The 13,451-nt window shown below is 59.6% G+C and overlaps 1 protein-coding gene across 13 annotated transcripts in view; it reads right to left on the reverse strand.

Moving 5' to 3' along the window:
* Positions 1-13,451, reverse strand: part of PTPRS (protein tyrosine phosphatase receptor type S) — a 68,784-nt gene that overhangs the window by 19,323 nt on the left and 36,010 nt on the right. For 9 of the 13 annotated variants that reach the window (XM_078443540.2, XM_078443539.2, XM_078443536.2 and 6 more), the window contains 4 exons: positions 12,025-12,606; positions 10,932-11,065; positions 10,531-10,675; positions 992-1,297 (listed from right to left, as the gene is read on the reverse strand). In XM_078443540.2, coding sequence (XP_078299666.1) covers positions 992-1,297; positions 10,531-10,675; positions 10,932-11,065; positions 12,025-12,606 — 1,167 coding nt within the window. The remainder of the gene's footprint in view (positions 1-991; positions 1,298-10,530; positions 10,676-10,931; positions 11,066-12,024; positions 12,607-13,451) is intronic. The other 4 variants (XM_078443544.2, XM_078443543.2, XM_078443542.2 and 1 more) reach the window with 1 other exon arrangement.

Below are 13,451 nucleotides of genomic sequence, written 5' to 3' on the forward strand. Positions count from 1 at the left end.
TGCCCCACTTACAGGTGGGCAGCCGAGGGCCCCCCCCCAGAGCCTAAGCCCCCTGCCCAGGGCCACACGACTCGAGCGGGCCCCGCACGCTCCGTTCCCCGGGCTTCACCCACACTGCCTCGTCCATCCTAACAGGACCCTTCGAGGCAGGGGCTCTTATTCCCATTTTACAGATGGGAACTGGGGCCTCGATCGCAGGGTGAGGAAGAGGCAAAGCCGGGGCCCGAACCCAGGCAGTCCGGCTGCCCGTTCCCGTGCGAACCAGTATGCAGCTAGCCCCACACGAGAGCCCTCCCCACCTGACGGGGGGGGGGGGGGGGGCGGAGGGGGGCTGCGGGCCCCACCTTTCAGGCAGGCCAGGGCCGGGAAGGCAAGCCCGACTCCCGACGCCCAGGAGCCGCCGTCTTACTGGACTGGCTGTTTGCTTCAGGTCCCCCCCCGGCGCCCCGGCTTCTACCGGCGGACCCCAGACCGGAGCCTCACCCCACCCCGCGGCCGCGAACTTTCTAGCTAGAAGTCGGCCACGGCAGGAACGTCTGCACCACGGGGCTCGGCCGTGGCTACAGATCGGTGTCCGTGCCCCAGGAGCCGGCCGCATCCCCGGCACGCCACCGCCGACCCACTTGCCCGCGGGGACGGCTCAGCCCGAGGGAACTGCCGATCCCGGCTCGTCCCCGGAGCCTAAAAGCTAGGTTTCCGGGGCCAGGGAGCATCGCGAGCTTGCGGTGAGCAGGCACCGCTTCCACGCTTTGCCAGCGCCGGACCAAAGTGCGGGGCTGCCACGCTCCCCTTCCCAGGCACGGGGCTCGGGGCGAAAATACTGCCCGGAGGGGCCGGGGTCGGACGATCCCGGGAGCGAGGAGCCCGGGATTCCTCGGGACGGCTCTCGGTCTCACGCCTGCCCCTCGACACCGTGGCTGCTACCTTCTGACCGCCAGCCAGCCCCGGCTGCGCCGAGGCGGAGGGGGGGTGGGCCGGGGTGGGTGCTCACCGTCCTCGTCGGTGCGGATGACCACGGGCGAGCTCTCGGGCCCTGGTCCCACCTCTGTGTGAGCGACCGTCGTGATGCGATACTCCGTCCACTTGTCCAGCGCCTCCAGCAGGATCTGAGTGGCGGTCGGGGGAATGCCGTTCACCTCCTTGGGTTGCGGATCCTCCGAGCCCAGCGGTCGGTAGCGGACGCTATAGCTCACCAGGGCCCCGTTGTGCGTTTCCGGCGGCGGCGGGCGCCAACTTACCAAAATGGCCGTGGAGCGCGTGCTGACGCATTTAACGTCTTGAGGGGGGGCTGACGGTTCTATTGGAGGGGGGAGAACGTGGGGGCGGGGAGGGGAGGCGGGATGGGCGGGGGGAGGGGGGCGGGGAAACAAAAGATGGGAAAGAGAAAATAAAACAGAAGATGATAACAAACAAAACAGAACTAAACCAAAGAGAAGTCGAACCCAGAAGAGGCGGGTGTCAACCAAAGGTGAGATGGACGGGTGGGGGGAGGGGAGGGGCCGGGAGGGCTGGCCAAGAACGCTGCGCTCAGCACCGCCGCCGCCCGGGCGCGCAGGCGGCCCTGGGGAGGGGGCGGCCACAGTCCCCGGGGAGCGCGCGTGTGTGTGTGTGCGCGCGCGCGCGCGCGTGTGGCTAGGTGTGCGCAGACCCGCAAGAAAAGCCCCGGTCGCGAAGCACCCGTCACACACGGGGCAGGTGCCAGGGCGGCACGGGACGGCCGTAGAAGCATCTATTTATTGAACACCTGCTACGCGCCAAGCACCGGGCCAAGGGCGCCACGGGGTAACGGTAGAGGTACTTAGCGAACACCTACTGTGTGCCAGGGGGATAGCACGGTCAGTGTAGAAGCAGGACGGGTCCCATCTGTTGGGCACCCACTGTGTGCTAGGCAGTGTGAAGCGCTTCACAGGTTTGGGGCACCTGGGTAGCTCGGTCGCTTAAGCATCCGAGTCTCGACTTGGGCTCAGGTCACAGTCTCACAGTTCGTGGGTCTGAGCCTCGCGGCAGGCTCTGCGCTGACCGTGCGGAGGCCGCTTGGGATTCCCTGTCTCTCCGCCCCCTGCTTCTAGCTCTCAAAACAGGTAAACTTAAAACAGAAAAGCTGGTTTTGTTGTTTTTTAAAGAGCGTCGTAGGTTAACGGCAAAAACACCTACGTGGCGGACACCAGTTTGAATCGGGGGCTCCGGAGGCCACCCAAGGGCTGGCTCCCACTAGGACCGCCCTCTCGGCCTCACTGAAGACAAAACAGCGCCCACGTCTGAGCACCTACTGTGTGCCAGTGAGCATGCCGAGGGCTCTGGAGAGTAATAGCACGAGGGCCTGCTCGCTGGACACCCCTTCCTTGTGCTGGCACCAGGCTCGGGGCCTCACAGGGCGCACAGCCCAAATTAGGCAACTACTGCATGCCAAGGTCGTGACGGACGACAGCTCTTCTGCGTGGAGCCCCTACTGTGTACCTGGCACCACACGACGTCCTTCACAGATCAACGGCAGATCTCATTTACTCGGCACCTACTATGGGCTGGGCATCCTAACCACCCTCTAAACATAAAAATAGACCATTATGTGGCACCTACTACGTGCCAGGCACCGGGCTGGGGGCTTCATCGGATAACAGTGCTAGTCCCCACATAATGAGCTCCTACTATGTGCCAGGCACCGGGCTGGGGCTTCATCGGATAACAGTACTAGCCCCCACATACTAAATACCTACTACGTGCCAGGCACCGGGCTGGGGCTTCATCAGATAACAGGACTAGCCCCCACATACTGAGCACCTACTACGTGCCAGGCACCGGGCTGGGGCTTCATCGGATAACAGTACTAGCCCCCACATACTAAATACCTACTACGTGCCAGGCACCGGGCTGGGGGCTTCATCGGATAACAGTACTAGTCCCCACATACTGAGCACCTACTACGTGCCAGGCACCGGGCTGGGGCTTCATCGGATAACAGTACTAGCCCCCACATACTAAATACCTACTATGTGCCAGGCACCGGGCTGGGGGCTTCATCGGATAACAGTACTAGTCCCCACATACTGAGCACCTACTACGTGCCAGGCACCGGGCTGGGGCTTCATCGGATAACAGTACTAGCCCCAACATACTAAATACCTACTACGTGCCAGGCACCGGGCTGGGGCTTCATCGGATAACAGTACTAGTCCCCACATACTGAGCATCTCCTACGTGCCAGGCACCGGGCTGGGGGCTTCATCGGATAACAGTACTAGTCCCCACATACTGAGCACCTACTACGTGCCAGGCACCGGGCTGGGGGCTTCATCGGATAACAGTACTAGTCCCCACATACTGAGCACCTACTACGTGCCAGGCACCGGGCTGGGGGCTTCATCAGGTAACAGTAGTACTCCCCACATACTAAACACCTACTATGTGCCAGGCACTGGGCTGGGGGCTTCATCAGATAACAGTACTAGTCCCCACATAATGAGCACCTACTACGTGCCAGGCACCGGGCTGGGGGCGTCATCAGATTAACAGTACTAGTCCCTTCATACTGAGCACCTACTGTGCGCCAGGCACCGGGCTGGGGGCTTCATCGGATAATAGTACTAGTCCCCACATAATGAGCACCTACTACGTACCAGGCACTGGGGCTGGGGGCTTTATCGGATAACAGTGCTAGTCCCCACATACTGAGCACCTACTATGTGCCAGGCACCGGGCTGGGGGCTTCATCGGGTAACAGTACTAGTCCCCACATACTAAACACCTACTATGTGCCAGGCACCGGGCTGGGGGCTTCATCAGATAACAGTACTAGTCCCCACATAATGAGCACCTACTACGTGCCAGGCACCGGGCTGGGACCTTCATCGGATAACAGTACTAGTCGCCATGTAATGAGTACCTACTATGTGCCAGGCACCAGGCTCAGGGCTTTATCAGATAACAGTACTAGCCCCACATACTAAGCACCTACTACGTGCCAGGCACTGGGCTGGGGACTTTATCAGAAAACAATACTAGTCCCTACATAATGAGTACCTACTACGTGCCAGGCACTGGGCTGGGGCTTTATCAGATTAACAGTACTAGTCCCCACATAATAAGTACCTACTATGCGCCAGGCACCGGGCTGGGGCTTCATCAGATAACATGATTAGCCCCCACATACTGAGCACTTACTACATGCCAGGCACCGGGCTGGGGGCGTCATCAGATAACAGTACTAGTCCCCACATACTGAGCACCTACTACGTGCCAGGCACCGGGCTGGGGACTTTATCCGAAAACAGTACTAGTCCCCACATAATGAGCACCTACTACGTGCCAGGCACTGGGCTGGGGGCTTTATCGGATAACAGTACTAGTCCCCACATACTAAGCACCTACTACGAGCCAGGCACCGGGTTGGGGACTTTATCAGATAACAGTACTAGTCCCTACATACTAAATACCTACTACGTGCCAGGCACCGGGCTGGAGGCTTCATTGGGTAACAGTACTAGCCCCCACATACTAAACACCTACTACGTGCCAGGCACTGTGCTCGGGACTTTATCAGAAAGCAGTACTAGTCCCCACATACTGAGCACCTACTACGTGCCAGGCACCGGGCTGGGGCCTTCATCAAATAACAGTACTAGTCCCCACAAAATGAGCACCTACTATGTGCCAGGCACTGGGCTGGGGGCTACATCAGGTAACAGTACTAGTCCCCACATACTAAGCACCTACTCCGTGCGAGGCACCAGGCTGGGGGCTTCATCAGATTAACAGTACTAGTCCCTACATAATGAGTACCTACTACGTGCCAGGCAGCAGGCTGGGGGCTTCATAAGATAACAGTACTAGTCCCCACATAACAAGTACCTACTATGTGCCAGGCACCAGGCTGGGGGCTTCATCAGATAACAGTACTAGTTCCCACATACTAAGCACCTACTATGTGCCAGGCACCGGGCTGGGGGCTTCATCGGATAACAGTACTAGTGCCCACATAAAGATTACCTACTTTGCCCCAGGCACCGGGCTCAGGACTTTATCAGATAACAGTACTACTCCCCACATAATGAGCACCTACTATGTGCCAGGCACTGGGGGCTTCATCAGGTAACAGTGCTAGTCCCCACATACTAAGCACCTACTACGTGCCAGGCACTGGGCTGGGGACTTTATCAGAAAACAATACTAGCCCCCACATAATAAGTACCTACTATGTGCCAGGCACCGGGCTGGGGCTTCATCGGATAACAGTATTAGCCCCCACATACTGAGCACCTACTACGTGGCAGGCACCAGGTTGGGGGCTTCATCAGATTAACAGTACTAGTCCCCACATAATGAGTACCTACTATGTGCCAGGCACCGGGCTGGGGCTTCATCAGATAACAGTACTAGTCCCCACATACTGAGCACCTACTACGTGCCAGGCATCAGGCTGGGGGCTTCATCAGAAAACAGTACTAGTCCCCACACAGTAAGCACCTACTACGTGCCAGGCACCGGGCTGAGGGCTTCATCAGATATCAGTACTAGTCCCCACATACTAAGCACGCACTACGTGCCAGGCACCGGGCTGGGGGCTTTATCGGATAACAGTATTAGTCCTCACATAATGAGCACCTACTATGTGCCAGGCACCGGGCTGGGGGCTTCATCAGATAACAGTACTAGTCCCCACGTAATGAGTACCTACAATGTGCCAGGCACCGGGCTCAGGGCTTTATCAGATAATAGTACTAGTCCCCACATAATGAGCACCTACCATGTGTCAGGCACTGGGCTGGGGACTTTATCAGATAACAGTATTAGTCCCCACATAATGAGCACCTACTACGTGCCAGGCACCGGGCTGGGGGCTTCATCGGATAACAGTACTAGTCCCCACATACTGAGCACCTACTACGTGCCAGGCACCGGGCTGGGGCTTCATCGGATAACAGTATTAGTCCCCACATAATGAGCACCTACTACGTGCCAGGCACCGGGCTGGGGGCTTCATCGGATAACAGTACTAGTCCCCACATACTGAGCACCTACTACGTGCCAGGCACCGGGCTGGGGCTTCATCGGAAAACAGTACTAGCCCCAACATACTAAATACCTACTACGTGCCAGGCACCGGGCTGGGGCTTCATCGGATAACAGTACTAGTCCCCACATACTGAGCATCTCCTACGTGCCAGGCACCGGGCTGGGGGCTTCATCGGATAACAGTACTAGTCCCCACATACTAAACACCTACTACGTGCCAGGCAACGGGCTGGGGGCTTCATCGGATAACAGTACTAGTCCCCACATACTGAGCACCTACTACGTGCCAGGCACCGGGCTGGGGGCTTCATCAGGTAACAGTAGTACTCCCCACATACTAAACACCTACTATGTGCCAGGCACTGGGCTGGGGGCTTCATCAGATAACAGTACTAGTCCCCACATAATGAGCACCTACTACGTGCCAGGCACCGGGCTGGGGCCTTCATCAAATAACAGTACTAGTCCCCACGTAATGAGTACCTACTATGTGCCAGGCACCGGGCTCAGGGCTTTATCAGATAACAGTACTAGTCCCCCACATACTAAGCACCTACTACGTGCCAGGCACCGGGCTGGGGGCGTCATCAGTAACAGTACTAGTCCCACATACTGAGCACCTACTACGTGCCAGGCACCGGGCTGGGGGCGTCATCAGATTAACAGTACTAGTCCCTTCATACTGAGCACCTACTGTGCGCCAGGCACCGGGCTGGGGGCTTCATCGGATAATAGTACTAGTCCCCACATAATGAGCACCTACTACGTGCCAGGCACTGGGGCTGGGGGCTTTATCGGATAACAGTGCTAGTCCCCACATACTGAGCACCTACTATGTGCCAGGCACCGGGCTGGGGGCTTCATCGGGTAACAGTACTAGTCCCCACATACTAAACACCTACTATGTGCCAGGCACCGGGCTGGGGGCTTCATCAGATAACAGTACTAGTCCCCACATAATGAGCACCTACTACATGCCAGGCACCGGGCTGGAGGCTTCATCGGATAACAGTACTAGCCCCCACATACTGAGCACCTACTACGTGCCAGGCACCGGGCTGGAGGCTTCATCGGATAACAGTACTAGTCCCCGCATACTAAGCACCTACTACGTGCCAGGCACTGGGCTGGGGACTTTATAAAAAAACAGTACTAGTCCCCACATAATGAGCACCTACTACGTGCCAAGCACTGGGCTGGAGGCTTTACTGAAAAGCACAGCAAGAGTTCCCAGCTACTAAACACCTACGATGTAAAAGGCACTGTATTCCGGGCCTTGTAGAACATGAATAGTTCTCACTTCTTAAGCACCTACTGTGTGCCAGGTGCTGTGCTAAGGGCCTTATACATAAATCGGAGCAGTTTTTCCTTCTCGAGCACCTCCTGTGTGCACACAGTGTCAAAGGCTCTGCAGGTAACGACTTCACGTTTTGAGCAGAACCTGCGGACCCCAAACCCCATGCTAGGTCCTGTCAGACTGACAACGGTTCCTATCTGAGCATATGCGCCCAGAGCAAGGCCAGCCTCTTGGAAGAAAATGCCACTTATCGAGCACTTACTGTATGCCAGGCATTCTGCCAGGGGCTTCACGGAACAACGATCATGGGCCCCGTGTCTGGGGTTCCTACTGTGCAGGGGACACCAGGGTAAGCTTGTTGCAAATGACTAGCAGTTTCCATCTGGTGAGTGCCAATAAGGGGCCTCGCGCCATGACGATCTGTGTTTAGGTTTAAGAGAGCACTTATGAAGCACCTATTGTGTGCCAGGCAGTGTGCTAAGGGCTTTGCTAAGTAACAGTGATAGTTCCCACATATTAAGCACCTACTCTGTGTGTGTTACAGGCTTTCTGGAATAACACTAAGTCCCCACCTGTATCGTAGCGTATCTGCTACGAGACTGGGCTTAAGGCTGTTACTGATGTTAGACCTCACGGTCCGTGCGTCTTCTGGACACCGCACACCCTGAGCCCTTTATGCTCAAAATGTGCCCCCCTGATTAGCCATTCAATTCTCAAGACACTGTAAGTGGCTGAAGCGATCACCTCTCCAGCCTCAGGCCCTGCTCCAGGTGGGGAAACGGGTGTCCAAGCCCATCTGCCTGCTTTTCTATAATCACTTTTTTAATCTCCTGGCTGCCAGACCCCACCTACCCGGGGTGCCTTTCACAGATCACCTCCCACTTTACAGATGAGGAAACTGAGGCCCCAAGCCAGCAGGCTGCCTTCCCAAGGGCATGTGGTGAGAGCCGGTATTTGAACCCGGGCTCGGCCGTTGTCCAGGGGCTGTCTTGACTTGAGGACAGGGATTCGGACCTCAGCCTGTGTCCTTATCCACTCAGGCCAGTTGAGGACGGCTGGAGCCACCCTACCTCAACTGCCCGTGACTCCAGAATTCTCCTTGCCTAGAGGGAGGCCCAGAGAGGTCACTGGCTTTGCTTCACGGCAAGGCATATAGAACCCTACCATCATGGCAACCCTATTTGTTCACTGAGCACGCGTTTACAGGGTCGTGGTGGGGCTACCCGGTGATGAGAGACGTCCTCAAAGACATCAGGCTACGAGACGTCTCAGACGCCACTCCAGGGTCCACTAAAATGACCCTCCGGGCCCACTTAAAGTGAAATACCGGGGTTCCTTCCTCTGATACTTGGGGCCCTCTCCCCCATTTCTTGACCAGCCACCCCAACCAAAAGTGCCTGGGGGAATCAGGCAGGAGTGGAAAAACCAACCAAGGGATATGCCGGAAGGAATGGATTCGCTGAGAAGGGGGGGGGGGAGGAAAAATAAAACCAAAACCATAACAAAATAAGAAACAACGGTGATGGTGATGATGATGAGAAAAACCATAATAAAAGAAAGAAAGACGCCTTCCAGAAAAAACTCCCAGTCTGGTTACCTACCTTCCGCTCTTCAACTGCTAACTTATAAGACTTTCTTACGAGGGAGGGAGTGGCGGAGTGCCGAGCTACAAGGCCAGACCGAGCTCTGGGTGGGTCTCCGGACGCAAGCAGGCCCCCAGTGTGGGCACGCTGTGGTTCCGGACTGGCGCCGACGAGGCGGGAAGGTGAGACGGTGTGGGGAGACCCACGGCTGAGCGGTCTGGCCTCCACCTACCCTTGAGTTCAGCCTAAGAAGCCCGCAGTCCCCGGGGGGGACATGCCTGGCCCTGAGTCTCGCTGTCAGCTCTCTCGGGCCCCACCCGCCTCGGGGGGAGAAGTGGGGAGCCCCTTCTCCCCCGCTCCCTGTCCTGGGCCGCCCCGGAGTTTCGCGTGGCTGGGCCAAAGCCGCTCTCCTGACGACCACGGAGGCCGCCTCCTTCACAATCCGGCCCAACCTGCGTGATGTCTTGGGGGGGGTGGGGGTGACGGACCCACAGACAGGCTCTCGTGGGAGGTAGCTCCCGGGCCCCCATTTCTGGGGCAGGCGTGGCTCTCGGCCGCGGGGTGGAAAATTTGGGGGGGACCGTGGACCCTGTGCAGCCCAGAGCTGCCGGGGTATGCGGGGCACAGGCCGGGGGGCACGCAGGGTGGGCCGTTTTTGTGAACCTGCTTGAGACCAGCGCGTACTCACCTTCGTGGCACCTGTGCCGGTCTCTCACGTGGCCGCCCAAGCCACAGGACACCCTCACTGATCGCCTCACGCACAAACACGCCCAGACGCCTGTGAGCTGCGGAGCTCTCGGCTCGGCACGCGGGAGGGAGGAGGAGGGAAGGGGGCCGGGTGGGGGAGGGGGGCAGGGGTGCCGCGTCTCCGAGGCCCCTGGTCCGCAGCGGCTCGGACCCCCAGGCCCAAGCTGCTGTCACCCGCGACTGACCCGTGACCCCCCTGTGTGCACACATCCGGGGGGGGGGGGGGGGACTGGAAGGTCTGGACACGGAGGCTGCTTCCGGAACAAGGCCTGGGGTGGTGCTCTGCGACTGAGAAGGGGGAGGGGAGGGGAGGAGGGCCACGGCGGCGGAGGCCACGGCGGGCGAGGATGAGCGCGGAGGAGGGGCAGAGGGAGAAGGGGAGGCAGACGGACAGCGGGATCTGGGGCCTGTCCAGGCCCTGAGCTCCGAGCAGGCCAGGAGGGAGGGGGCAGGGACCCCAGCGGGGCCCAGAGCCAGCTGCCGGCTGCAGAGTTCTGGCCAAAAGGCGACCACGGCAAAGAGCCCCAGGGACTCAAGAGCTCCTGGAGCCCGCACCCCCTGCCCTCCTGCTCCTGCCCCTGGCAATGGGGGGCCTGGTCTGGGGGGCAGGGCCATCTGGGGAGGCGTCTGGTCTCTGGGCGCCGGGCTCTCCGGGAACGACGGGGTGTGGGCGGGGACAGCCTCACAGGGCCCTCCAGAGCACCGACCTAGGGGGGAACCTCGTCCCCCAGGGCGACGGACACAGCGGGGCGCGCGGCAACCGCCGGCGCCGCGTGGGGGCGCACGCGCGAGGCCAGGCGCCCCCCCCACCCGCTGCGGCGTCCCGGCCAAGGTCAGCGTGGGCGGGTGGGGGCGGGGCCCCGCAGAGAAGGGCGGGGTCCGCGAGACACCTACTGGACTGGAGCGTGCGCTGTCGCACCACGGAGGTGAAGGCGCCCAGGCCCTGCGGAGACCGCGCTGCCAGGCGGAAGGCGTACTCCGTGTTGGGCTTGAGGTCGTCCACCACGAACGCTGTGGCCGGGTCGAAGGTCCTCCCCACCTGGGGGCGGTGGCGGGCGGAGACAAAGAGACAGAGACACGGAGATTGTGAAAGAGACACAAGGCCAGCAGAGACCGAGGAATAGAGACGTCGATGAATCAGAGAGCAGAGCAGAAAGTAGGGCAGAGGGAAGGAGGAGGAAGAGGGGCGCAGCGGCATCCACGGAGGCGGGGGGGCGAGAGCGGAGGAAGAGCGACATCGAGTCGGCGAGACCCGAGGGCGCCGCGCCCGGCCCTCTCCCGCCGGTGCCCAGTACCTCTCTGCCGTGGTCGCCTTCCCGGAACAGGAGCTCGTATTTGATGATGCTCTCCTGCCGTGGGGGGCTCCATGACAGCCCGATGCTCGTCTCCGACTTGGCCTCCGCCCTGAAGTTCATGGGCTGGCCGGGCACTGCAGGGAGGGGAGAGGGTAGGAGGGGAAAGGGGGGGGGGGGGTTGGTGGGTGACTGGGGAAGGGTCCACTCCATAGGGTGCCCAACCCGCCAGGTGTCCCCAGGCTCCCAAAAAGGGCCCCGTGATGCTCAGCACCGCCCCGAAGGAAAGGCTGCTCTCGATCGTGTTCTGGATGCTTCTGGAATGTTCTCCACTGTTACTTATTTTCCCAGGAGCTCCCTGACAATTTCAATTTCCCCACAAAAAACCTCAAACACAAAAACAAAACCGAACCAAAAAAACCCTCCTTTTCAAATCACGCCGGTGCTCTCTTTGCTTCCCCTACATTAAATGGCAGAGAAATCGTGGGGACGTTTCGAAACACGGCCCCTCGTCCTGTGTCCGCTCTGTAACAGCAGTTCCAATGCTCCCGTCCCTGCACTTGGACAGCTGCTGGGTCTTTCTGGACTTGAGGTCCTGAAACCTGGGCCCGTAAGGAAAGGACCAGAAACCCGCGGACAGCTGGGGCCCCAGACACCTGGATGCCCCACCCCCACCCTGCCCGGTGGGTGGCCTGGGCGGGCAGGCCGCCAGCCGCTGCCTTTGAGCTCATGCGTTTCCCCTTTACAGTTTCAATCTCTCCGAGGACAACGGAGAACGGCAGTTCTCCAACTCAGACACGGCCGCCGGGACCTGTCTGGATGTCCGATCACAGCCCCGGGGCCTCGCCAAATCCAATCTCCCGAGAGAAGAGAGAAACGGGGGCTTTCTGGGACGACCTCCTGCTTTGAGACGCCAGCGCGAAAACACCCGAAAGCACCCCGCGCCGCGGTGAATAAACCAGCTGCGGGCCTCCGGGCAACATCAGCCAGCCAGCTGCGCGCTGCGGGGACACAGGACCCCGGCCCCTAATCCCGCTGTCCCCCCCCCGCCCCACCCCCACCCCCGCAGAGGCCACGCCTCCCCCAGGCCCCTCACCTCCCTGCTGCGTCTTGACCTGGATGGGGTCCGAGAGGGGCCCGTCGCCCACGGAGGTGAAGGCCAGCACGCGCACAGTGTAGGTCTCGTCCTCCAGCAGGCTGCCCACGGTGGTCAGCAGACTATCATCCACATTGTGTTTCTGCCAGTTGCCCACGGGGTGCTCAGGCTCCATGGTGTAATAGATCCGGTAGCCCCGGATCAGGCCGTTGGGCTCCACGGGCTCTTCCCACTGGATGATCATGGTGGTGGCGCTCAGCATGCGGGCCTGCACGTTCCGCGGGGCGCTGGCCGGGGCCTGTTCGCCCGTGCGGGTGACCACCGACTCACTGGGGGGCCCCTGGCCGATGGAGTTGACGGCCGACACCCAGATCTCGTACTCCGAGTTGGGGCTCAGGCCCCCGATGCTGTAACGCGTCGTGGTGATGTCCTCCTTGATCTGGTACGGCCCGTCTTGGCTCTTGGATTTATATTCGATGACATAGTAGGACACGGGGTCTGGATTGCCGGAGTCCCACGTGATGGTGATGCTGGTGGCTGTGTTCTCAGTCACCACAGGCGTCCCCGGGGCTTTGGGGAGAGCTGTGGGTGGCAGCCACGGTCACAGGTCAGGCACCCTGGCTGCGGAGCCCGAAGGCCCTCGCTGCGCCTTGACTTCCTCGCCAACGACCCCCGGGGCCCGGTGACCCCCGTTCCCACCATCTATAGGAGGGTTCGGCAAACTATGGCCCGAGGACCAGCAGCTGCTTTTATAAATAAAGTTTTATTAGAATACAGCCGCGCCTACGTATCACAGCCGGCTCCTTTCGCGCGACAGGGGCAGGGCTGGGGGGGGGGGGGTGGCTGCAGCAGAGACCACGTGGCCCGTAAAGCTGAAAATGCTGACTTAAAAAAAAAAAAAATTTACTCTTGAAGAAAAACATTGACTTTTGAAATTGCTGGTGCCCGGTCTCCGTGGTTTACTCTGCTCAGCCACGCTGTCTGTTCCCACAGCACACCTGCTGTTCCCTGTACCTGAAATGCTCCAACCCCAGAGGGCCACACGGCCAGCTGTTTCTCGTTCCTTAAAGCTTCCCGCACCACCCAGGCCACAGGCACCCTCGCCCAGTGCTTAGCAGAGGCCGGAGTTTTGTTCACGATTGTACGCTCCTAGCACCTAGATGATCGTGCCTTTCTCTCCCACTCGTCCCAAGTTCTTACACCACACGGGCCCCAGGAGAGGCTCACTCGCTCAGCAAGATGACCAACAAACCAGCCGATGCTCATGTTTTCCATGGCCCTAGGACAGGGCTTGGCAAACTCCGCCTCCAAAGGGCCACACAGTAACTATTTGAGCTTTGCAGGCCGGGTTGAGCCGACTCAGCTCTGCCGGAGAGCTGCCACCGACAAGGCATGGATGACTGGGTGTGGTTATGTGCCAATAAAAC

The sequence above is a fragment of the Panthera onca genome, chromosome A2, assembly GCF_046562875.1.
Source record: "Panthera onca isolate mPanOnc1 chromosome A2, mPanOnc1 haplotype 2, whole genome shotgun sequence".
Taxonomy (NCBI): domain Eukaryota; kingdom Metazoa; phylum Chordata; class Mammalia; order Carnivora; family Felidae; genus Panthera; species Panthera onca.